At 39.7% G+C, this 22,961-nt stretch overlaps 3 protein-coding genes across 4 annotated transcripts; 2 read left to right on the top strand and 1 right to left on the bottom strand.

Annotated features, from left to right (window-relative positions):
* Positions 1–1,209: 1,209 nt before the first annotated feature.
* Positions 1,210–13,206, top strand: LOC134654991 (uncharacterized). The gene is made up of 9 exons (XM_063510447.1): positions 1,210–1,801; positions 3,894–4,132; positions 4,789–4,919; positions 5,303–5,401; positions 6,796–6,918; positions 7,338–7,515; positions 8,361–8,582; positions 11,337–11,547; positions 12,563–13,206. Exons 1-9 carry the CDS (start codon positions 1,222–1,224, stop codon positions 13,090–13,092), a joined length of 2,313 nt encoding a protein of 770 aa, XP_063366517.1. The 5' UTR covers positions 1,210–1,221; the 3' UTR covers positions 13,093–13,206.
* Positions 13,207–15,044: 1,838 nt separating this feature from the next.
* Positions 15,045–19,994, bottom strand: LOC134654977 (tRNA selenocysteine 1-associated protein 1). Of its 2 annotated transcripts, none has more exons than XM_063510428.1 (6): positions 19,892–19,994; positions 19,562–19,693; positions 19,027–19,255; positions 18,686–18,903; positions 16,674–16,854; positions 15,045–15,244 (listed from the first exon to the last, which is right to left on the bottom strand). In XM_063510428.1, the coding sequence occupies exons 1-6, from the start codon at positions 19,922–19,924 to the stop codon at positions 15,123–15,125; spliced, it is 915 nt and encodes a 304-aa protein (XP_063366498.1). In that variant the 5' UTR covers positions 19,925–19,994; the 3' UTR covers positions 15,045–15,122. The 2 variants fall into 2 exon arrangements, with proteins under 2 accessions (XP_063366498.1, XP_063366499.1); XM_063510429.1 differs by having other exon boundaries at positions 16,674–16,782.
* Positions 19,995–20,518: 524 nt separating this feature from the next.
* Positions 20,519–22,079, top strand: LOC134655518 (lipoma-preferred partner homolog). The gene has a single exon (XM_063510986.1). The coding sequence runs from the start codon at positions 20,643–20,645 to the stop codon at positions 22,041–22,043; it is 1,401 nt and encodes a 466-aa protein (XP_063367056.1). The 5' UTR covers positions 20,519–20,642; the 3' UTR covers positions 22,044–22,079.
* Positions 22,080–22,961: the final 882 nt, after the last annotated feature.

The following is a 22,961-nucleotide window of genomic DNA, read 5'->3' as shown; positions in this document are numbered from 1 at the left end:
TGCTTAAAATCTTCTAAAAATTAAAACTTGACATAATGCTTCTCGCCAATCAAAGATATATGTAAAGCATTGACCAGCCAGCCTATTATGGATAGCTTTATCCATCTTTATCCACGTGATAAAATAACTGTCACTGTTTAACACCGTGGGAAAGAAAGTGACGGACACCGTTTTATCACGCTGTCACGTAGACAAGAACGACCATCATATCCGTACAGGAATATAATATGATCACGATCACGCGCCATGTTGCGGAATTTCACGGGAACTATTTTTTTCATACTATACTGAACTGTCACCCTATACATGAGAACATATGAGAATAACAGCGCTCTCTGGACAATGATAATATATTACTGGTCAGGCTTGTCTTTTAACTTCGTCTTCGTAGAGTAGGTATAATAGACTATATATATATATATATAGTATAATATTATTCTACGTGGCGCCAATCTCTTTGCTGCGTCTATTGATGCACGCTCCCTATAAATAGGCAAATTTGGCTATACTAAACTGACTCTAGTTTGGTTGTAGCTTGTAGCGCCATCTAGAGGGAAAGCGAAAGTACTATAGCGAACTATTTCTTATTCAGCATTGTACAGTGTTGCTATGTTTGATATAAATTTCTGACGATATAGTTGGTCAAACCAATATGGCAGTACCTAAATAAGAACAAAAAAACTATACTCATCCTTTTCTATTGGGTGCTAGTACTAGTGTAAGACAAAGATAGTATGATTCTCTCCGTCTATGTTTGAAATGAGACAGTCTTTTGCCTTTTGACAAACTATATTTCATTTACTGGTTATGGATTTAACCTTATTTAAATAAACTACGAAATGATCACAATACTAAAAAAAAATGCATATAAAACTTACATATTATACCTACCACCATCTATGATGTATTGCATGTTTGAAACGCGAAACGTCAATGCGATCATGTCATTTCTTTGATTTCTTTCATTCAATGGTCTATGCACACTGGCAGCCGTCACCGTCAGCCGAGTCGAATCTATCTATTATAGATTCTAGCTGCCTTCAATCAAGCATGCGCTTTTACATGAAAAAGTTTTTGATTACAGTGTAATTTCGTAAATTTGTCTTTATTCAAAATAAGTTAAATGCAATGTATTAAGCTAAAACCACGGATCTTACAAACAAAAAGTTATAACACAGTAACAAGTGTAACAACAGTGCTTACTGCTTACAAAGATTCGCAATGTCTACTCGAAGAGCTAGAATAAAAGCCGTAGCTTCACTACCGGTGAGGCGAAAGAATGCGGATAACCAAGTTAAAGATGAAAAACCTGTTAAAAGTCCAAAAACACCACGACCACAGGCTTTACAAGATGAAGCTGGTAAAATAAAAACTCCCGTGAATAAAATTGCTTCGCCTGTGCAACCGCCACAAGAACAATCTAAAACAGATACTCCAAAACCTGCAGAGGCTATTATATCACCGCCTCCTAAAAGCTTACCAACGCCAGATGTTATAAGAACTCCAAAACGCAGTGAAAAAGTGCCTGTTATCACTTCAATATCACGACAGAGCTCAAACACGTTTGCCTCACCATTACGATGGAGCAGCCCTGCTAGAAAAGCTGTGCCATCACCAGTCAGGAACTCTCCACAAACGAAAATAACTTCAATAATTACTGAGGTCATATTTGAGAGACTTGATTCTCCAAAAAGTGTTCAAATCAGTGCCGATGCTACAGAAAAACAAAAGCATGTGGTTTCTAATCCAATGGAAAATGTTGTTCAAAATAAAGTTATACAGAAGCTTGAAACTACAGAAGGTATGTATGAATCTAAAATTTCATGTATCATTATGTCATATATATCTTTCTTATACTGAATTTATCTGACAATAATTGGTAATAATCAGGGGTCGGACAAAAAGTGCGGATGACGTCAAACCACTTATAGGATGATTTCAAATAGTATTTTTGATTTTCATAAACAATTATCACTTATCATTTATCAACCTCTTTATTAAACGATATCGCCACTTGAAATGAGTAAGTACGTTTTTGACTGACACATTGTCAATCAGATGAACAATAAATTGACTTCGTTATTGTTTAGCTATTGTATCTTCACGATTATATTTAGCTAAAATCTATATTTACTAATGTATAAGAAAACGCTCTAAAATGTCATCTTTACTCGAATATTGTGGCAAGTTTCGTGAAATTTATTTTATTCACTACATCACCCTACCACCTGTATTATTAATTCCATGGATTTATTTACGATTATTTTGTTACTTCATTAATACTACTTTGTTACTACATGTCACACGGAAGTTTAAATACAAACTCAAACATCATCCTGTGTGCAAGATTACGTCATCCGCACTTTTTGTCCGACCCCTGGTAATAATAAAAAAAACATTAAAACTAACTATGAATTAAAATTCAGTGATAACAGTTGTCAAGTAATTTATACGAGTTTGTCACATCACATTATCAATTTTTCCAAGTTTTGCAAGATGATGTTATATTATCTTCACAATGTACTCATTTACAAACCCATTTTATAGGTTACACCTTCACTTTGTGTCCCTTAATAATGTAAAGTATTTAGCTTCATCAATATTAAATTAATTAGGTTCGCCATGTAGCCATTAATACACTAAACCCTTTTTATTTTTTATAACCCTTTATTGGGCAGAATCAGATTTTGTTTATGGAGAAGTTTTAGGACCATGAAGTGGTATTGAGCCTCGAAGTGGGGATTTTTAAAATGTGGTTAATGTTAAATACAATCTCGGTAACGGGACGGGTTTTAGTAGGTAGTTATTTTTTATATATTTAGTTTGTATTTATATTTAAGTTTCTTTGAATAAATTACTATTTATTTTTATCTCGGTAAATACTCCTTTAGGCATGATTGGCATAATCTCAGTGGGTGGGTATCTATCAACTCCTTAGGATCAATAATAAATAAATAAAAATGAAAAAGCCTTTTATTTCTGGGTAACAACAGCTTAGTCTTTAGCTTAAATTTATCTATATTAAATTACTCCAGAACTCTCTTAAAAGGTATAGGCCTCTTCCAGATTCTTCCATTTTTAGGGTTCCGTACCCAAAGGGTAAAAACGGGACCCTATTACTAAGACTCCGCTGTCTGTCCGTCCGACCGTCTGTCACCAGGCTGTATCTCACGAACCGTGATAGCTAGACAGTTGAAATTTTCACAGATGATGTATTTCTGTTGCCGCTATAACAACAAATACTAAAAACAGAATAAAATAAAGATTTAAGTGGGGCTCCCATACAACAAACGTGATTTTTGACCGAAGTTAAGCAACGTCGGGCGGGGTCAGTACTTGGATGGGTGACCGTTTTTTGCTTGTTTTGCTCTATTTTTTGTTGATGGTGCGGAACCCTCCGTGCGCGAGTCCGACTCGCACTTGGCCGGTTTTTTTTTCGATTTTGGGCCTCCCAGAACCAGTTGGCCCCCGCTATTTTTATTATATCATCAGACCAGCGTGGCAATTGCCGTCTTCTCTTCCTTTTTCCAACTGGACCTTTCCAGGTTGTCACGTGTGAGGTCCATCTCCCATCCTGGAGTCTAGCGACATGGCCAGCCCATCTCCATTTTTGTTTCTGGGCAACTGTATCAATATTCAACCTCTTGTCTGTCATGTTAAGGATCCTGACCAAATTTTTAGTCATTGTTTTGCATTTTTTTGAAACAATTTTTTTTGCTCATTAAGTACTGAACAGCCAAAGTGTAAAACCCATGATTGATCACCACACCACACACATATGAATGATTAAAGTAATGAGGTAGTGTTAATTATAAGTTAAACTAAATATTGTACCAAAAAGATTAAGGAATATAACTATTTGCTTGTATATTGTATAAAACGTGTATTTCCAGATTACAACCCAGCTAGCATTCCCGAGAGCATTACCGATGAAACAGGCATGGATGGTATCATTCCCCTGCAACCAACCCGCAGTGCACCCAAGCCTCTAGATTTGCTGAAGAATGAGATCATATCAGAGAATGCTCAAGTGTTGTTTGATCCTATAGTTCCTTTGCCATCTCCAAGCAAAGTGCGTCCTAAGCTTCGACCTGCGCCTAGACTTGCACCACATAGGAGGAATAGTATACAGGTATGTAAAATTAAGAAAGAAAGAAAGAAAGAAAGAAGAAAGAAAATACATTTATTTACGTCATCATAGTTACAAAACCAGTTAAAAGTCACAATTTTGAATTTTAAATTCATGAACATAAAATCAGGGCTATAACTGCCAGGTTGGAATTTGTGCTGATTTTAAAGTAGTTCTCTAGCTTTTTTACAATTAACAATAACCTCGAACATCTCAGTGATGATACCGAGTCTTGTACAACAGGGTTTTTTCTATACCAAAGCAGAATGGGATTTCTCACACTGACAAATTTGTTCACAGTTGTACACATAGATGTCCTTATTTTAGGACCACCCCACATCTAGCGTCTTTCGAGCGTCTGCGTCGGTCAGCGCTATGGAAAATGACGTCGCTGCGCAGTTGCGTCGACGTTGCGTCGAGCAGGGCCATATGCTTTGGTTTCCTCCGATAGCGGTGCCGTCATATAGCGGCCGTCTCCATACAAATACTACGACACCCATATTTAGCCGTATTATTTAGTATGGAGACGGCCGCTATATGACGGCACCGCTATCGGAGGAAACCAAAGCTATAGAGTTGTAGACGCCGACGCTCGAAAGACGCTAGATGTGGGGTGGCCCTTAGACATGAGACTATTAATAATTGATTTTTAACACCAGGGTAGTGCGAGTGAGTCTGAAGACGAGAGTCGACGAGCGCTGCTCAACAGCGGCGCGCCGACGTCGGTACCGACACGGCAACGACACGACTCCCACACGTCGCACAGTACCCTGCATTCCTTGCCTAATAGGTAAGTCGTCCTAATATCAGTAATCTATTTAGATACCTTTAAATTTTTAGACACAAATCGTGTGGTATGCTTTCATTGCTCGATGACAATGAATTATTTCAAAATTCTTGTACCAAACTACGTATTTGGCGTAACCAAGGTGTACTTAGTTAGGTATTGGCGCTGTCACTGGCATAAAAAAATTAGTTGTAATCTTAAATCGCTACCTAAGTTACTAAACCTTGTACTAAGCCATAGTTTACTAACTTTACCTACTAGAATTATGTTTATTTGAAAAGTCCTTTCATTCGATTATTCCGAAACTGAACACAATGCCGTTGCATCACATAACAAACACTATAAGTAAACATAAAGGTGGTTTACAGCTGTTTGTATTGTTTCAGGGAGGTCAGCCGCATTCGGAATGATTCTGTGTGCTCAGGTGTGAGCCAACTCACCGCGCCGCCACCGGCATCGCCGCTTAAAGAACGCCATGTTACTAAGTAAGGACATAGAGAAATATAGTAAGACAAGAGTGCTCACTCCATACATCAGTTTTGATACCAAAAAGACTATTAATTTCAGTGTCTACATCTAGCATCGAGTAGCGGAACTATCAGTACTGCTACTTGACAATAGATGTAGCACCGACCGGAAAGTCTTATGCTCATTGAGCATAAGATACACACACTAGAAACTGAAATAGAAACTGAAATTAATAGTCTTTTTGGTACCTAAACTGATGTATGGAGTGACCACTTGTCTTACTATATTTCTCTATGGTAAGGACTAAAGAAGTTTGCACTATTGTCCACAGTGTGAAATGATCACTAGTAAACTTTACGGCAATGACATAAGGTCCTCAGATGGTCAGTTAGAAATGTTACTGTCTGTACATCAAGGCATTCATAAAATTATTCATAATTTCCTGTACCTATAATATGACACAGGGTATTTTTAACCCCCGACGCAAAAAGAGAGGGGTGTTATAAGTTTAACGTGTCTGTCTGTGTATCTGTGTATCCTGTATCGTAGCTCCTAAACGGATGATCCGATTTTCGTTTAGTTTTTTTTTTTGTATCCTAGATAATTTTATCCCGAGCGTTCTTAGCCATGTTTCATGAAAATCTGTTCAGCCGTTTGAAGATCATCCGCTCTTATTGTTACGTAGCCGTAATTTGATAGGTGAATCTGTGCGACATACCTACTGAATAACTTAACGACTACTATAGGGCCAACCCAGAAATCGCGAACTAAACATCAACCGTTTCAACTGAATCATCAACTGTTTGATACATTTCGTCCATTAATTTTGTCAATGTTTTCCTGTAAACCTATAAACCATCATCTAATATACCTCTTAGGCTGTCTAGACATTTTATCTCTTCTATTCTACTTACATAATTACTATTTTTGCCAATTGAAACTCTAGACCGGGGATGTTGCGGATGCAGATTTTTTGACATCCGCGGATGCGGATGCGGATATTTAAAGGCTCACATCCGCGGATGCGGATGCGGATGTCAAGATTAGATACTTAGAAAACGTCAAATCATACATTTTTAGTATTTTTTATTTAAAAAAACGAAACGTTTAGTATTTGAGCAAGAACATAGGTGCGTTATATTTAATAAACAGTAACTTGGCCGACTTTTCTGGATCTAGACGATTTCGTTATAGGTAATGACGAAATTACCTAGCACTTACGCCGCCGCTAAGACTTTCCTGTACCGACTTGTTCGACATCCGCATCCGCATAAGCTCCGCATCGATTTTATGCGGATGCGGATGCAGATGCGGATGTTGAAAATAATGCGGAAGTTCCGCGGTTGCGGATGCGGATGTTCGCAACATCCCTGCTCTAGACACTAGACCTAATTGACATTTGGCTTGACAGATGTCGCCGTCAAGAAATGTCGCGCCGCATCGCCGCGATGCGCCGACGGCGGGACCCGGTCAAGCGAGACGCGCTCACCATGTACGACCTCATCTTCTACAACCCCACCACCAACCCCATTGTGTAAGTATTCCCTTGGATTTATTACCCTACCCTTTGTTCAATAAAAATGGATATAAGTGCTAGCGGTAAGAGCGTGCGACTTGCAATCCGGAGGTCGCATGTTCGAACCCCGGCTCGTACCAATGAGGTTTTCGGAACTTATGTACGAAATATCATTTGATATTTACCAGTCGCTTTTCGGTGAAGGAAAAACATCGTGAGGAAACCGGACTAATCCCAATACGCGCTTGGTTTACCCTCTGGGTTGGAAGGTCAGATGGCAGCCGCTTTTGTAAAAACTAGTGCCCACTTACTGGGATTAGTTGCCAAGCGGACCCCAGGCTCCCATGAGCCGTGGCAAAATGCCGGGACAACGCGAGGAAGATGATGATTAAAATGGATATAAACATCAGTCATTTAAAAAAATGCAAATCCTACAGGCCAGACCAAGACGAGCTGAAAGCCAAGGAAGCCAACCAGAAGGACGAAGAAGAGAGGAAGAAAGCGCCCGTCGAAGAAGATCCGGATGACCCAGACGACCCGCCGGCAGACACCGCGCCAGTACCACAGATCAAACTGGGACCTAACGGGGAGATCATGCTGGACGAACAGAGTTTGGTGAGTTAATTACACTCATACTTCAACAAAATAATGAAGTACATAGTTATTAAAACTCACCCTACCTATTAAGAGCTTTGAGATGCATCTAGATCTGGAAAATGCGCCGCTAGAGGGCGCTCTAAATCCAAATGGCGATTTGGGAGAGAATCGCTAGCTGTTTTGTTGCGAATTCCATGCGCGTGTCAGTTTTAAAAAGGGATTGACGAGATCGCGCCGGATCGCAGATCTGCAAGGGAGCTCAAATTTAAATTAATTACGATTCAATACCTACACGGATCCGCGTTCCGCCGTACGAGTGCGGAGTGGTTAAGAATAGCTCTCGTCCTTTTGCGCGCGCGAAGCTTCCTTTGGAGTATGGTCATCAGACAACACCAGCTTTAAGGCAGTTATTCCAATAAAACCGGCCAAGTGCGAGTCGGACTCGCGCACGGAGGGTTCCGCACCATCAACAAAAAATAGAGCAAAACAAGCAAAAAAACGGTCACCCATCCAAGTACTGACCCCGCCCGACGTTGCTTAACTTCGGTCAAAAATCACGTTTGTTGTATGGGAGCCCCACTTAAATGTTTATTTTATTCTGTTCTTAGTATTTGTTGTTATAGCGGCAACAGAAATACATCATCTGTGAAAATTTCAACTGTCTAGCTATCACGCTTCGTGAGATACAGCTTGGTGACAGACGGACGGACGGACGGACGGACAGCGGAGTCTTAGTAATAGGGTCCCGTTTTTACCCTTTGGGTACGGATCCCTAAAAATGAAAATTATGATAAAAATCCAAATTTATTGCAAATTTGTCGCTTCACATCGCATAGGTACCTACATTTTTTTTTCATTCACAGGTTATAAAACAAACGGACAGCAACCGCAAGCTGTTATCGTCAGTGGTCCGCGAGGGCGCGTGGGGCGGCGGCGGCGGCCGCTACTCGCGCGCGGCGCGCACCGCCGACTGGAGCGAGGCCGAGACCGTGCGCTTCTACCGGGCGCTCGCCGCTGTTGGGACGGACTTCACGCTCATGGCACCACTGTTTCCTGATCGGAATAGGAGGGACCTTAAGATTAAAGTGAGTGTATGGCTGGCTTCATGAAATTAGTCAAACTATCTGTGATAGGCTCAAAGCGAGTGGTTTGTGAAGGCTAAGACGGGCTACAGCGAGGCCGAGACCGTGCGCTTCTACCGGGCGCTCGCCGCTGTTGGGACGGACTTCACGCTCATGGCGCCGCTGTTTCCTGATCGGAATCGGAGGGACCTTAAGATTAAAGTGAGTGTATGGCTGGCTTCATGAAATTAGTCAAACTATCTGTGATAGGCTCAAAGCGAGTGGTTTGTGAAGGCTAAGACGGGCTACAGCGAGGCCGAGACCGTGCGCTTCTACCGGGCGCTCGCCGCTGTTGGGACGGACTTCACGCTCATGGCGCCGCTGTTTCCTGATCGGAATCGGAGGGACCTTAAGATTAAAGTGAGTGTATGGCTGGCTTCATGAAATTAGTCAAACAATATCTGTGATAGGCTCAAAGCGAGTGGTTTGTGAAGGCTAAGACGGGCTACAGCGAGGCCGAGACCGTGCGCTTCTACCGGGCGCTCGCCGCTGTTGGGACGGACTTCACGCTCATGGCACCGCTGTTTCCTGATCGGAATCGGAGGGACCTTAAGATTAAAGTGAGTATGGCTGGCTTCATGAAATTAGTCAAACTATCTGTGATAGGCTCAAAGCGAGTGGTTTGTGAAGGCTAAGACGGGCTACAGCAAGGCCGAGACCGTGCGCTTCTACCGGGCGCTCGCCGCTGTTGGGACGGACTTCACGCTCATGGCACCGCTGTTTCCTGATCGGAATCGGAGGGACCTTAAGATTAAAGTGAGTGTATGGCTGGCTTCATGAAATTAGTCAAACTATCTGTGATAGGCTCAAAGCGAGTGGTTTGTGAAGGCTAAGACGGGCTACAGCAAGGCCGAGACCGTGCGCTTCTACCGGGCGCTCGCCGCTGTCGGGACGGACTTCACGCTCATGGCACCGCTGTTTCCTGATCGGAATCGGAGGGACCTTAAGATTAAAGTGAGTATGACTGGCTTCATGAAATTAGTCAAACAATATCTGTGATAGGCTCAAAGCGAGTGGTTTGTGAAGGCGCGTAAAGCTTTGGATTCCTCCGAAAACGGTGCCGTCATATGACGGCCGTCATATAGCGGCAGCAAAAGACGGCCGTCTTTACGGTGGCGACATGTGGAAAGTACCACGGCGTCATAACACACCGTCATCCACCAAGGTCAAAGCGGCAAATTTGAAAAATGTAGGCGCGATGGGATAACGTCCCATAGAAAATTTTAATTTCGCGCCTTTTCCTACTGACAAGATTTGCTTGATCATCTATAATTTACTTGGAGGATGAAATATCATCAGAAGAGGAAAATAATCGTAGTACGGAATCATTTATTCAAATCTCGTGTCATTTATTCAAAATGGCGTCACCGCTATCTAATAAAACGTTCACGAAACTATCGACAACGTCATGACGGCCGTCATCTTACGTTACGTTGACAATCAACGTAACGTAACGCCGTCTAGGAAACCGCGCCATCTTGTTTACATAGACAACGTTCTAGTGACGTCAGTCAACGCTATATAGCGGCCGTAATATGACGGCACCGTTTTCGGAGGAATCCAAAGCTTAAGACGAGCTACAGCGAGGCCGAGACCGTGCGCTTCTACCGGGCGCTCGCCGCTGTTGGGACGGACTTCACGCTCATGGCACCACTGTTTCCTGACCGGAATAGGAGGGACCTTAAGATTAAAGTGAGTGTATGGCTGGCTTCATGAAATTAGTCAAACAATATCTATGATAGGATCAAAGGGTTGACACGCTGTCGATGCGAGTGATTTGTGAAGGCAGACCATACTTTGGCTGGGCGCTCGCCGGTGTGGGTACGGATTTCACACTCAAGGCAACACTTTTTACTGACAAGATTAGGAGGGATCTTAAGATTAAAGTGCTTAATCTGGAATAAATCTCTATAGAGGTCATAGAGCGGTGTGAGCGATCGTATGAACCAGTGATGTTGCGGATGCCGATTTTTTGACATCCGCGGATGCGGATTTTTAAAGGCTCACATCCGCGGATGCGGATGTCAAGATAGATACATAAAAAACGTCAAATATGTATTACATTTTAGTAATTTTTATTTCAAAAACCCGGCCAAGTGCGAGTCGGACTCGCGTTCCAAGGGTTCCGTACATTAAGGCCCACTCACGCTTGACTGCTCATTTCTAATAGGTTTTTTGGCTAATGACTAAATTACCTAGCAGTCTAGCACTTACGCTGATGCTAAGACGTTCCTGTACCGACCTGTTCCACATCCGCATCCGCATTAAACTCCGCATCGGTTTTATGCGGATGCGGATGTTGAAAATAACGCGGAAGTTCCGCGGTTGCGGATGCGGATATTAGCAACATCCCTGGTATGAACCCCCTCCCCTATATGAGCGTTTCTTTTATTTTTTGCCATTTTTATCTATTGTGTGTGACCTTTTTTGCCACTTTTGTGTTATTTCTACTCAGAATCACGAGCTCTTTCGATCCTAATAGGGTAAAAAAATGTCCCAGAGTTTTTGTATGGCGGTAACAAAAAGGAAGGTTTGAAAAATAAATGGAAATTTTTGGACACTTTTTTTCTCCTGTAAGGATGAAAAGGGCTCGAGTTCCTGATTAGACATAACACAAAAGTGACAAAAAAAATCGCAATATATAAAAATGGTAAGAAATAAAAGAAACGCTCATATACCCTACAGACTATCAGTTTAAGTTTAAACCATTTCTTTCAGTTCAAAAAAGAAGAAAGACTGAACGGCGCGCAAGTAGACAAAGCATTGCGCTCGCAAACAGCCTGGGACGCCGTAGGCCTCGAGGACGTGTTCTCGCGGGAACGCGAGGCCGCCGCGCGCCGCGCCGAGGCCGAGAGAGAGCAGCTGCAAGCGGCGAGGCAAGCGCAGCGGGAGCGAACAAGGGCCTTGCAACACATGCGCGTCAGGAACAGTGAGTGTTTAGTCTAATCGGGACCATAGAGAAAAAAATACATAGAGTGCTCACTCCATACATCAGTTTTAGTACCAAAAAGACTATTAGCATCTAGCATCGAGTAGCGGAACTATTAGTACTGCTACTTGACAATAGATGTCGCCACCGACCGGAAAGTCTTATGCTATTGAGATAAGACTTTCCGGTCGGTGCTACATCTATTGTCAAGTAGCAGTACTGATAGTTCCGCTACTCGATGCTAGATGTAGACACTGAAATTAATAGTCTGAACTGATGTATGGAGTGAGCACTCTATGTATTTTTTTCTCTATGTCGGGACTAGCGTGTCAGTGAAACAGTTGGTTTCTAATCTCAAGAATTGGTGCACACTTGTTTTGTAACAAAAGTGACTGCTATCATAGAGAAATATTAGTAAAGTAAGACTGGTAACTTCATACATCAGTTTTCTTACCAAAACGCGAGTTATTTCGTAGTCGACATCCCATGCACCCCGGAGAGGAAACTAGGCCCTGGGGTTAAGTAAAATGTGATATGATATTTCGTATACATGTAAATATATTGGTAAGTCCTCTAGCCGCGCACGCCTTACCGCTAGGAGTTAATTTAAGTGTCGACAACAAAGGCATGTCTGCAGCGTCAGACATCTATGTCATCGCTAGCAGATCCGTGATTGTTTTCGCGTACCAAAGGATAGTTATAGTCGTGAATTAACTTATTGTATTAGTACAATCTGTTTTTGGTTTAATCAAAGAACTACCTATTCATTCTTCAAATCAAAACAGATAAAATTGTATTAGTTAATATTCCCAATATTAAGTTTATATTATTTTCTTCTTAGACAACAATATTGTTATTACTTATATTAAATTTGTTAATTAAGTTCTAAGCCTTAGATAATATGGAAGAGCGGTGTCTTCTGTTACAAGTATTTTATACTTACTAGAAGACTCCAACCTTTACAACTGTACCCTCTTTGTTAACAAATAAACATTTTTCATTTTCATTCTTCCAGGTCGAGGAGCAAAAGCTCTAGAAACAGTCCCAGGACCCGCACCTCGCGAGCTCACCACCGCCGATGACTTCATACAGCACGCGCTCGCCTCAAAACCGCGCAGAAAACGCAAAACTCCCGACCCGACCACCACTCCCAACCACACCCCAAACATGCCACCTCTCACCAACATCGCCAGAATAGACCCACCAACATCACAAGTACCTACAAACATCGAGGCTGGCTCATTAGTGGTCCTAACAGTCAACGATCCAAAGTCACCCACAAAGAAGATGCTACAGACTTATATATCCCGTGGCGCGGGCCAGTTGACCCCAGTAGCCTTACCGCCTAATTTACTTAATTCTGTCATGGGTTATGTGAAGAAAGGAACGCCTAGAAGCAACGTGTCGTCACCTATATTGTCGCCTGCGAGTATTGCCAGTGCGGATAGTAGAACCAGTGCCAGTAATCTAACTAGTGTTATACAAGTGAATCCGAGCCCTAGTAAGAGACAGAGACACAGTTCTTATACAATTACGCAGCTTTAGTATTAAGTTTTAATTGTTTGCTTTTAAATATTTATAGCATTTTGTCATTGTGAGTACACGGAATCGTGATCATGTTTTAACTTATTAGGTCTATAAATATTACGAATTTGGACAAATTGCTTGGGAAATTGCGAGAAAAATTATCATGCAATTTTATTTTATTGCCAATACATAATAACATTTTTAATTAGTGCTAGCTAGGAAAGAAATGAGATCAATTTGTATTATATGAAACAGATACCTACGCGACAAGAGATAATACGGTGTTTTACATATTTATGCTTGCAGACAGCAACAGAAGTGTTTAAATGATTTTGAACACCTTGTCCGCTTAGCTACTACTGCTGCTGTATTTGTTGCATTAATTAGCTTCTCTACCCCACCACGCGTAAAGGCAACAGACCAACAGTAATCAATAATCATTGTATCAATCAATAAATGACATTTGAAAACTCGTTCAATTGTTTACTCATACCATTATAATCTCGCGAAATAAATTCCAAGTTCAAACTGACTTTCCAATCGCACTGGCGCGTCGTATGATAATCCCTAATATCTCTATGACAGTTAATTTTCATATGAAGCGGCTGTCACGTAAAATGTTTGTAGACATTGGTTACAGGTCATTAATTTATTTAGAAATGCAACATTCAAGCACAGACAAGACATCCTCCAGACTGAGCATAGTAGCGCTACCCCCTCTGCCACAAATATACGGTAGTTTTACTCCATTTTCGAGTCAAAGTGTCTTTGTGTGACGTCCGTGTCTTTGAACGGACCAATCACGGCACGGGGCTCGCTCACCTCGTCCCCCGCACCCCAGTATTTTTGGCAGCATCGGTTTCATGAAATAATTGCTCTAAACTCCGTCTAGAGGATTCCTAGTCTATGCATTCAAGTGATAAATATAAATATGGTTAAAAAATAATTTATTAACACATTCACTGCCAACGTAGCGCTATATGCGTAGCCGATTCTAGCGTTTTCCCGCTTTGTAGAGGAAAGAGACTACGAACAGAGCGCCCACCGAGCGGGTTCCCGGCACTCAATGTGTTAAATTAACCTTTTCGACGCCGTGTCAAACACAAAAGCTGCCTCTCAGACGCCACGTCATCGAAGTGTCAAAACTGAAATTGAACTTTATGCATATGCACCTAGGTCTATGTTGCTCTGTGGTCTATGACCGATTAATACGTCTTTGGCGTTGGACCTGCGGTGCGTATATATCGGTCATTGGCGTTCAAAAGGTTAAGCCCATTCAAAAGCGACTTGGAATACTTGGATGATTGATGATGATTCATGATTCGACACGCCAGGTACAACAGTAGGTATGACTTGTGGCGCAGTAGGTACTGCAGGACCTCGCATAATAAATATTTTTACACAATAATCTAGGAATTATATAGCTTAAATTCAATGTATGACAAAACTGATGAACTGAAGTTAACGAAAGATGTAAATATTACAGAATGTAAGTTTTGCATTTCATAATGGAAACTGTTGATAGTGTTAATTATTATTATGTTTACTTGTTATTTTATCTTTTTTAAGTACATAAATTATTGATACCTACTTTCGTTGTTTTACGTCTACCTCCTGCGAGTAAATTCGCAATTTCGGGCGTACAGGGGCCAGTTTCTCAAAAGCTTGTAACTTGCAGGTAATACAAAATACGAACCCTTGTTTAAAACCTGTCAAAAGAAACGCAGTTTAAATTATACATTATTTATTAATATAATTATATACAGCCTTAAACATGTCACTTAAACTAACAGTGGCAGAGTAGTCTAGGCCCTTGAGCTCAGATCAGTTGACCGGTAAATAGCGCTCAATGATCAATATGGCCTGTGTTGACCAAGACTGCCCCTGACACCTATTTCATATAAATTATTAGTCTGATAACATTTCATCCTAATTCCAGATACAAATATATCACGTATTATGTCATTACAATCCCATTAAAACTTGCTACCATTATCAGAGTAATAGTTTATATAAAACAGGCCTCCAGACCAAAAATCAATATAGAATCAGTGCGCCTCGACCATCTCATTGGGGAACCACTGCGAAGACTCCAGGCCGTCCCACAGCGACAGCTCGGGCTCCAGGAACTCTTGGTTTAGCTCGTCTATGTCTATGGTCTTCTTGTGCTCTGAAAATGTAGATAACGGTTACTATTCGCTACGTGCACGACTGGTGCTGCCCTCATTTTGTCGGACTTTCTAGGTTAAATCTTATGGAGTAAAATTAGTTCAAGCGGCTGCCGCTAGTACTAATATCGGACATTCCATAAGATTACCTGTGTTTGTGACGATCAGCGCCACTTCCCCCTCCACTGACTTCGCACATTGCCAATAACATAGAAAACACTACAATCATGCAATGCAACGCCCCCTTGTGACAGTATTCGTAATCTTATATTTGGCGCGTCACATAAGACGTCACAAACAACTTTTGCTGCACGTTAGTAATGAGGAACATCACTTAACTAAGGCGTATAATTCAAGGGAAACGGCACTGCGCCTCCAGTTGCCAGCTAAGAACGGTAGGGGACGAGATTATGCACAAATACCTAAAGTAGAAATAAAATAATAATTAAAAAAAAAACATCGGTAACCTCGTAGCTGTAGCATTTTGGTGGCCGCTTAGAGTTAAATCTCTAAAACTATTTTCAGTAGAAAATATTAATTCAATAACATATTTACTAGAGATGCCCCGAATAGTGGTTTTGACCGAATACCGAATATTCGGCAACTCTCTCGGCAGAATACCGAATATTCGGCATGAGATGCGAACATTGCGAGTCACAATTATTATGAAAACTGTTCGCCAACAAAGCACAACGTTTGCTAAGATATAATTTACATGATTCTTGAAACTTTCAAAGTGCGACGAGATTAACGTGTAATTATAAGACAAGCAATAACGAATTATAACAGTGCTATTCAGTCAGAAATGTCAGAATTAGGAAGAGTGTATGAGGCCACGGACTGAACGCAAGCGGCGCGCAGCGCAAATGAAGAGAGTTTATTTTCATTCACTTGGTCGAGTGCAATGTATGAATGGGCTTGATTTGCCGTTCGCCGCGCCGCTTGCGACAGCGGTTTGAAATAGTAGTTTGTGTTACAAGGGATCAAAATGATATATTTCCGTCAAGGGCGTACATTGAATCCTGAATGAAGCGATGGATTCTAAAGTAGAATCCTGAGCGTAATGAGGGATTCAAGTGTTAACGCCCAAGACGAAATAATTTTGATACCGTGTGACACATACTGCTTTTCACATCAACTATGAGGAAAATAAAAAAATCTTAGTGTTGACACAATCTGATGCTTAAACAGATTATTTAAGCTAAAACATAATGTGCAAAAATATTTAAAAATAGTGTGCTTGAACAGAAAAGTGCCACTTTGATCCCTCCTAGCAGGGAAGAAAAAGCTCTTTTCTGAATAGGTGTGAAAAAATATTTTTTCGTGAAAATATGTAAGTATAAGATGAATGGAAGAACCATGATTATAAAAATGTTAACCACAAATAATTATTTGTTATTATATTCTAAATATCACTTTAGAAATACTCACCAACAAGTTGCAAATCGTCATTCTGCGTCTTGGCCGCCGCAGCCGCAGCAGCGGTTGCTGAGGCGTCCGCGACCGGCGCCGCCGGCGCGACCGCGGCGCTCTGGTCGCCCTGCCCATAGTATCCAGACCACGCTGAGTAATTTTGCCAATAGGCGGACGGATCATAATATTGGTTGTACTCCTATAATCATAACTGCTCGTCAATACACCGTCAATAACTAAATCTATTTAGCAACGCTGTATTGAAGCCTCAAACAGTTATGTTAGGCATACGCAGCTATAGCTAATGATATATAGGCAAACGAAAACTGAAGAAAATTGTGTTTTAGCTTGCCGAAGACGAGATTAGTATGGAGGCTAATAGTAATGATGGAGTTAGGTTAAATGCTAGTCTATCTGATCTAATGGAATTCTAGTCGACATTTTAAATCAAACACGTGATTGTGAAAATGACTCGCCTGCTCCTGAATTCTTTCTTTTTTGTTTGTGTTTGTCCATGAGTACTATCAGCAACAGAGGCCCTACCGCGAAAAGCGAAAATCTAAATTTCGTTACCCGCCCTAGTAGCACGGTCGCATTTTTATCGTTTGTCACCATGCCTGTCACGTTCTAACAAGTATGTAAGTGCGAAAGTGACGGGCATAGTGATAGTCGATAAAAATGGAACCGTGCTGAGCCCGCTGCCTCTATCGCGCGATTGAAAGGCAGAAAAAGAAATTCGAATTTTCGGTTTTCGCGGAAGGGCGTCAGGTATTAACTATCCTTATTGTCCTAATTGGAAAGTAGATTCTAGTTACTATTATAGTCTATTTTCCTTGAAATTATCCTAGAAATTAATGGAAACTACTACTAATGACAATAATAAAATGGAAACTTCGAATTTTAAGGTCTCACAGGGGAATCGTAGCCACGATTATGATCGGGTTCCGAGCGGTGTGCGTACGATTGTGCCTGCACGGTGAGCGTGGTCACATCGATCTGTCGGGTTCATTGCAAAATAAGCTGTACGATAATACAGCTAGGGGTCGATTTTCAATGACAATTATTGTTTGGGAAGTAAAATGTCTCTCCTAACTGCAATTTCACCAAAAACTTACATATTTTAGGTCCACAAATAATGCAAAGTATTGAACCGCGTTATTAAGTACTAAGGCTCCATACATTAGGCAGTAATTTAGTTATTAAGCATTAACATTTGACAATTGAGTTATGTTAGGTAAGGCCCGTACAGCGCCATCTAGTTACAACATTTTGCACATTTAATCATCTTAGTACCGCATACCGCATCTGTTTCACTAAATTCTTGTTTATGTAATAAGTAATATTATGAATACATTAGGATACAAGAATATATAAAATTTTCTTTAAATTTATGTGACCTATTTTGTACTTTATTTTTGTGGACATTGGGTAAACTACATATCACTAAAAAAATTGTATAACTTCTGTATAGCAACTAAAATCAATGATGATAAAAGCATCTGAAACAACTTTATAGCAAGTTGATACATAGCTATTTCACTATGTCTAGTGTGGCTCGAGCATTCCTCAGCATAGCGCTATATGCAACAGCAAACTCTCAAGCTCATTCACATTCTGGCAAGAAATAAAATTGTATAAATATCGCTAAGCAAGCTATAATTAACCTTTTGACCTTCAGAAAATATTCTAAAAAAGTAATTTAAGCTGATTGATTTGTTTGACATCAGTTTCAGTAACAAATATATTGAAAACTTTTTTTTTACAATTTAAATTATAATAACATTTTCAATTCAATCAAATTACAGTAACTTTTCCAAATACTGTAGAAACTTCTGTTTGAAAAAAAAAATATGGGTGAAAGGCCATCATATCTTTTAACAATTATTGTACTTTTTTGGCCAGAAGCAGATAAACTCATGGTTTAATTAAATTTTTCACTATAACTTAATACATAAATATATTTTACTTGATTTTTTTTTGCATTTGTTTTAATGTGTAGAAGGCGGTCAAAAGGTTAAAAAAAAACATACCGTCCCGCTGTTGTAGGCAGCATTCGCAGCATTGGGAGCAGACTGGTTCTGTCCAGTAGGAGCCCCCTTGGGCTTGGGCACTGCGGTACAGATTTTCAAAGGCTTTGTTCCGAGACCCGTGTATCCATTCATGGCATACAAGGCGTTTCGTTGTTCTTCCTCACTTCCGAATCTTACGAAGCCGTAGCCTTTTGTGTAGCCTGAACTGTCCAGTATTACTGAAAAATAATAGTGTAAAATTCAAAAAGGGTTTCTTTGAATATTTCCCATTAAGTTTCTCCTGTATCTGTACATAGATTGCCTTAACAAATCACTTATAAAAAAAACATATCTAAGTATACCTTTTGCAGTTTTGATAGAAGAGTACTTCGAAGCAAAAATCCTGTAAAGTGAGTAGTCGTCAACATCAGAACTTAAGTCCCCGACCCACACAGAAAATTCTCTCTCTGATTGCATGTTAGCCCGGGCCTCGCGTGATGCTGTGTTTAGCCTGAACCTGACAACTGGAAATGTTCCGGGGATTGGTTTGCCGTTCAGTTTGTGCATTGCGTCTATAGCTTCCTCATCAGTCTAAAAACATGTAAAAGAAATTTATATTTAGATAACATTATGCTTTAACTGCAAATTTGGTTGTTGAAAAATGTGATATTACATGTTTAATTTGAAAAAAAAAAAAATGCTGTAATAATGTTAGGTGAGTTTTCAACATATAATATGTCTGTACTGAGACTATAGCGCCCGAGCACTGTAAACTGATTTTAGTTCAATTTTCTGGTTTGATTGTGTAGTGCTGAGATTAATTTCTTTCATAAAATGTGGTTTTAGGTTCTTTTCTTTCATTACGACATAAGAAACCAAAGAAATGTATCGGCATACCTGAAAGTGCACAAATGCATAACCAGCAGGTTCTCCTGTAAACTTGTTCCTCATAACCTTCACTGTTAGCGGGCGCTGGCCCATGCGGTGAAAAGCTGCTACAATGAAGCTCTCTGTCATATTCGGCTCCAACTAAAAAAAATGAAAATCAAAAAATATAAATTGTAATGATAACAACTTTCACTGCACCTCTGTTAGTTCTATGGAGAGGTATTGAGTAATGTTGATTGAAGTAAATATAAGTTACGTTCACGACTTATTTTATTAATTTTATAAAATTAAACATTAATTAAATGGATTATTTATGTGGCAAAGGTACTTAAAACTTACACTGCCCATCCATAACTGACACTGCATAGACATGGTGGTGTTTTACTACAAATAATTAATTACAGAACACAAATTACGAACACACGAATTTAAATATTGTAAGGCAGAGTAATCTAATTATTCTAATTTATTTGTTATATTACAAACGCAACACACGCTTTCTTCTCCATAAACATCGAATGGAATGAATGAACGAATTAAATTAATGGTTTTACTTTGACACGTAGTGCTGTTCAAATTTGAAGTTTACCAATCGATTCAATCTTGTCTACTTTTAGCAATCGATTAGTTTTACAAAAATCACTCGTATTTTTTTGTGTCATTGATTTTTATTTACTGATTTAAATAAAAAAAAGCACCACCATGCAAAAATTTTAATTAAAGTTAATAAAACATCAATAAGAATTAATTGATATAGACCGACGAACTAAACATTGCGACATACAGGTGATGATTCATGACACGAAACATTCTCTTTATTGTGTCATTGACTTTAGTTCTACAGAGACTACAGAGTCTCCCATTTCTGTATTTTAACAAATTAAGAAGCCCGACATCCAATTTCATTAGGTGTTACAAGTCTTCGTCAATATATTTGCAAAAAATAAGCTAACAGAGTCATTAAAATTGTACAAAGAATTTGACGTGTAGTGAATTATTAACTTTTTATCATAAAGGAAATTTCCTATCAAATTAACTGGTAAAGTCAGTGATGTGTTAATCTAATCAGGCCAGGTGGTATTAAGCAAGAATGTCACGCCTTGATAACATCGATGCACTTGAAAAACAATTAGCCGACTTGCAAATGACAAATAAGGAATTCAGTTCTATTAGTAAGGGAAAAAAAATCCCACCAGTTGTGCCGCCAAAAAAGAAAGCTCAACCTCAAGTCCCTCGTAGTGCTGCCGTCAGCACCCTACGTGAGCCATCATATTCTACTAAAATATCACCGGTACTGAACAATAATGCTGCTACTCAAAATCAAAGTCTCAGCAATGTGCATTTGACAGCAGCCGATTATGCTAATATAAGCCATTCGAATGTGCCCGGTGCTTCCTTCAGTCACAATACACCGCAAACTTATAACACGACTTACAGTAACCTGCCACCATACCGAAATAATAATGACAGTCTTCCACCGCCGCCACTTCCACCACCACTTCACATTCCAGCATCCAAGTCGTATGACAACAATCAGGGTCATGAAGAATACTTGCCTCCTCCATCTCCAGTCAGCTCAAACTACAGTGAATTAGTTCGGGCTACAGCAAATTTGAATTATAACCAGGAAAGGCAAAATTATCCGCCTATTTACCAAAATGAATTTGGTGACTATGGTGCGTCACAAGGATCATATGAGTACGCCATATATGAACCTATAAATCCTCGTCCACAGAGCAGTCTTTCGGGACAGAACACGTTTCATAACTATCGAAACAATGTACCATCTCCTGGAAAATCTCCGCTTCCCAAGGAAGAGGAAGTTGACGTTCTAACAAACATGTTAGTACAGTCTATATCCGACAGTCAGGATTTGGATGTTTTTGGTATCTGCGTAAAATGCGACGGTAAAGTAGTCGGTGAAAGTTCAGGATGCACAGCTATGGGTAATATGTATCATGTCCAGTGTTTTAGTTGCTATCGTTGTAATACGAATCTGCAAGGAAAACCTTTTTATGCCGTTGAAGGCCACCCTTTCTGCGAAACAGATTATTATGAAACTCTGGAAAAATGTTCCGTGTGTACTAAACCAATCCTAGACAGGATTTTAAGGGCAACAGGCAAGCCGTATCACCCCACTTGCTTTACATGTGTAGTATGTGGTAAGAGTCTTGATGGCATTCCATTTACTGTTGATGCAATGAATCAAATTCATTGTATTGAAGATTTTCATAAGAAATTTGCCCCACGGTGTTGTGTGTGCGAACTACCAATAATGCCCGAAGAAGGTCAAGAGGAAACTGTTCGTGTTGTTGCACTTGATCGCAGTTTTCATGTTCGATGCTACCGATGTGAAGATTGTGGGCTCTTACTGTCTTCAGAGGCCGAAGGACGTGGGTGCTATCCACTTGATGATCATATTCTTTGTAAAAATTGCAATGCTCACCGTATACGCATGCTTACGGTTCCAGTTATGACGACCGACCTGTAAAGCAGGAGTGAGTCGTGAATCATTTGTCATACTCATTTTAAAAAAAGCTGCTTGATTATTTATTTTACACGTTTAATTATCCATGAAATATGTATACAGTTAAGTTATTTCAAATTAGATAATAATAATGTATACCGCTTAAATCAGTTCACTTTGACAGCTAGTTTAGTTTAATAGGTATATTTTTATATTATTCTATTTATTTTAATCTACGTTTGTAATTTCGGGGCTTTTAGCTTACGGCTCACTGTTTGTATCTCTATACCAAAATGAAAAATAAATAAATATGGCTACTATCTGACAAAATAATGTTAAGACTACTTAAATCGCTTGATACCAATTTCTGACTATTTTAATAAAATATATATGCTATTAGAATTTAATAAAACAACATTGAATTTACATACTTTAATGCACATTAGGTCAGATAGAGATCAAGTGAAACAGTCTATATTAGATTACATTCTTAAGGTCATGTAAGATTATTGGTAATGGTTGTTTCATCGAATAGGTATTAAGATCATGTGATATTGGCTGCTAGTGTCATCGATTAAAATAATTATTTATTATTGTTAGCATTTAAAGCGTTATGAAATAACGCTATCCAAATCCAACAAAATAAAATGTTTCTTTTGAATAAATCTTATATTTCACATTTTATACTATAGATCTTCTCGGAAGTTTTATTCTTTTCCTTAATAATTAATATTAATATTTCCTTAAAATAACTGTTCCGATATATTATTATAGGTGCCGGCAAACTTCTTGAACACTGTTGTACTGTATTTCCATTTCTGCCGCGCAAATAATGATAGGATTAAACGAACTTAAAGGCAAGGTCACATGTTCAAAAATTTTGTCGGTACCTATCAGTCATGTTGTGTAGCAAAATTGGAGGATAGGTGGAAACAGAAAGTG

This window comes from Cydia amplana, chromosome 16 (assembly GCF_948474715.1).
Source record: "Cydia amplana chromosome 16, ilCydAmpl1.1, whole genome shotgun sequence".
In the NCBI taxonomy this organism is placed as follows: Eukaryota; Metazoa; Arthropoda; class Insecta; order Lepidoptera; family Tortricidae; genus Cydia; species Cydia amplana.
This window is presented reverse-complemented; position numbering and strand designations above follow the sequence as displayed.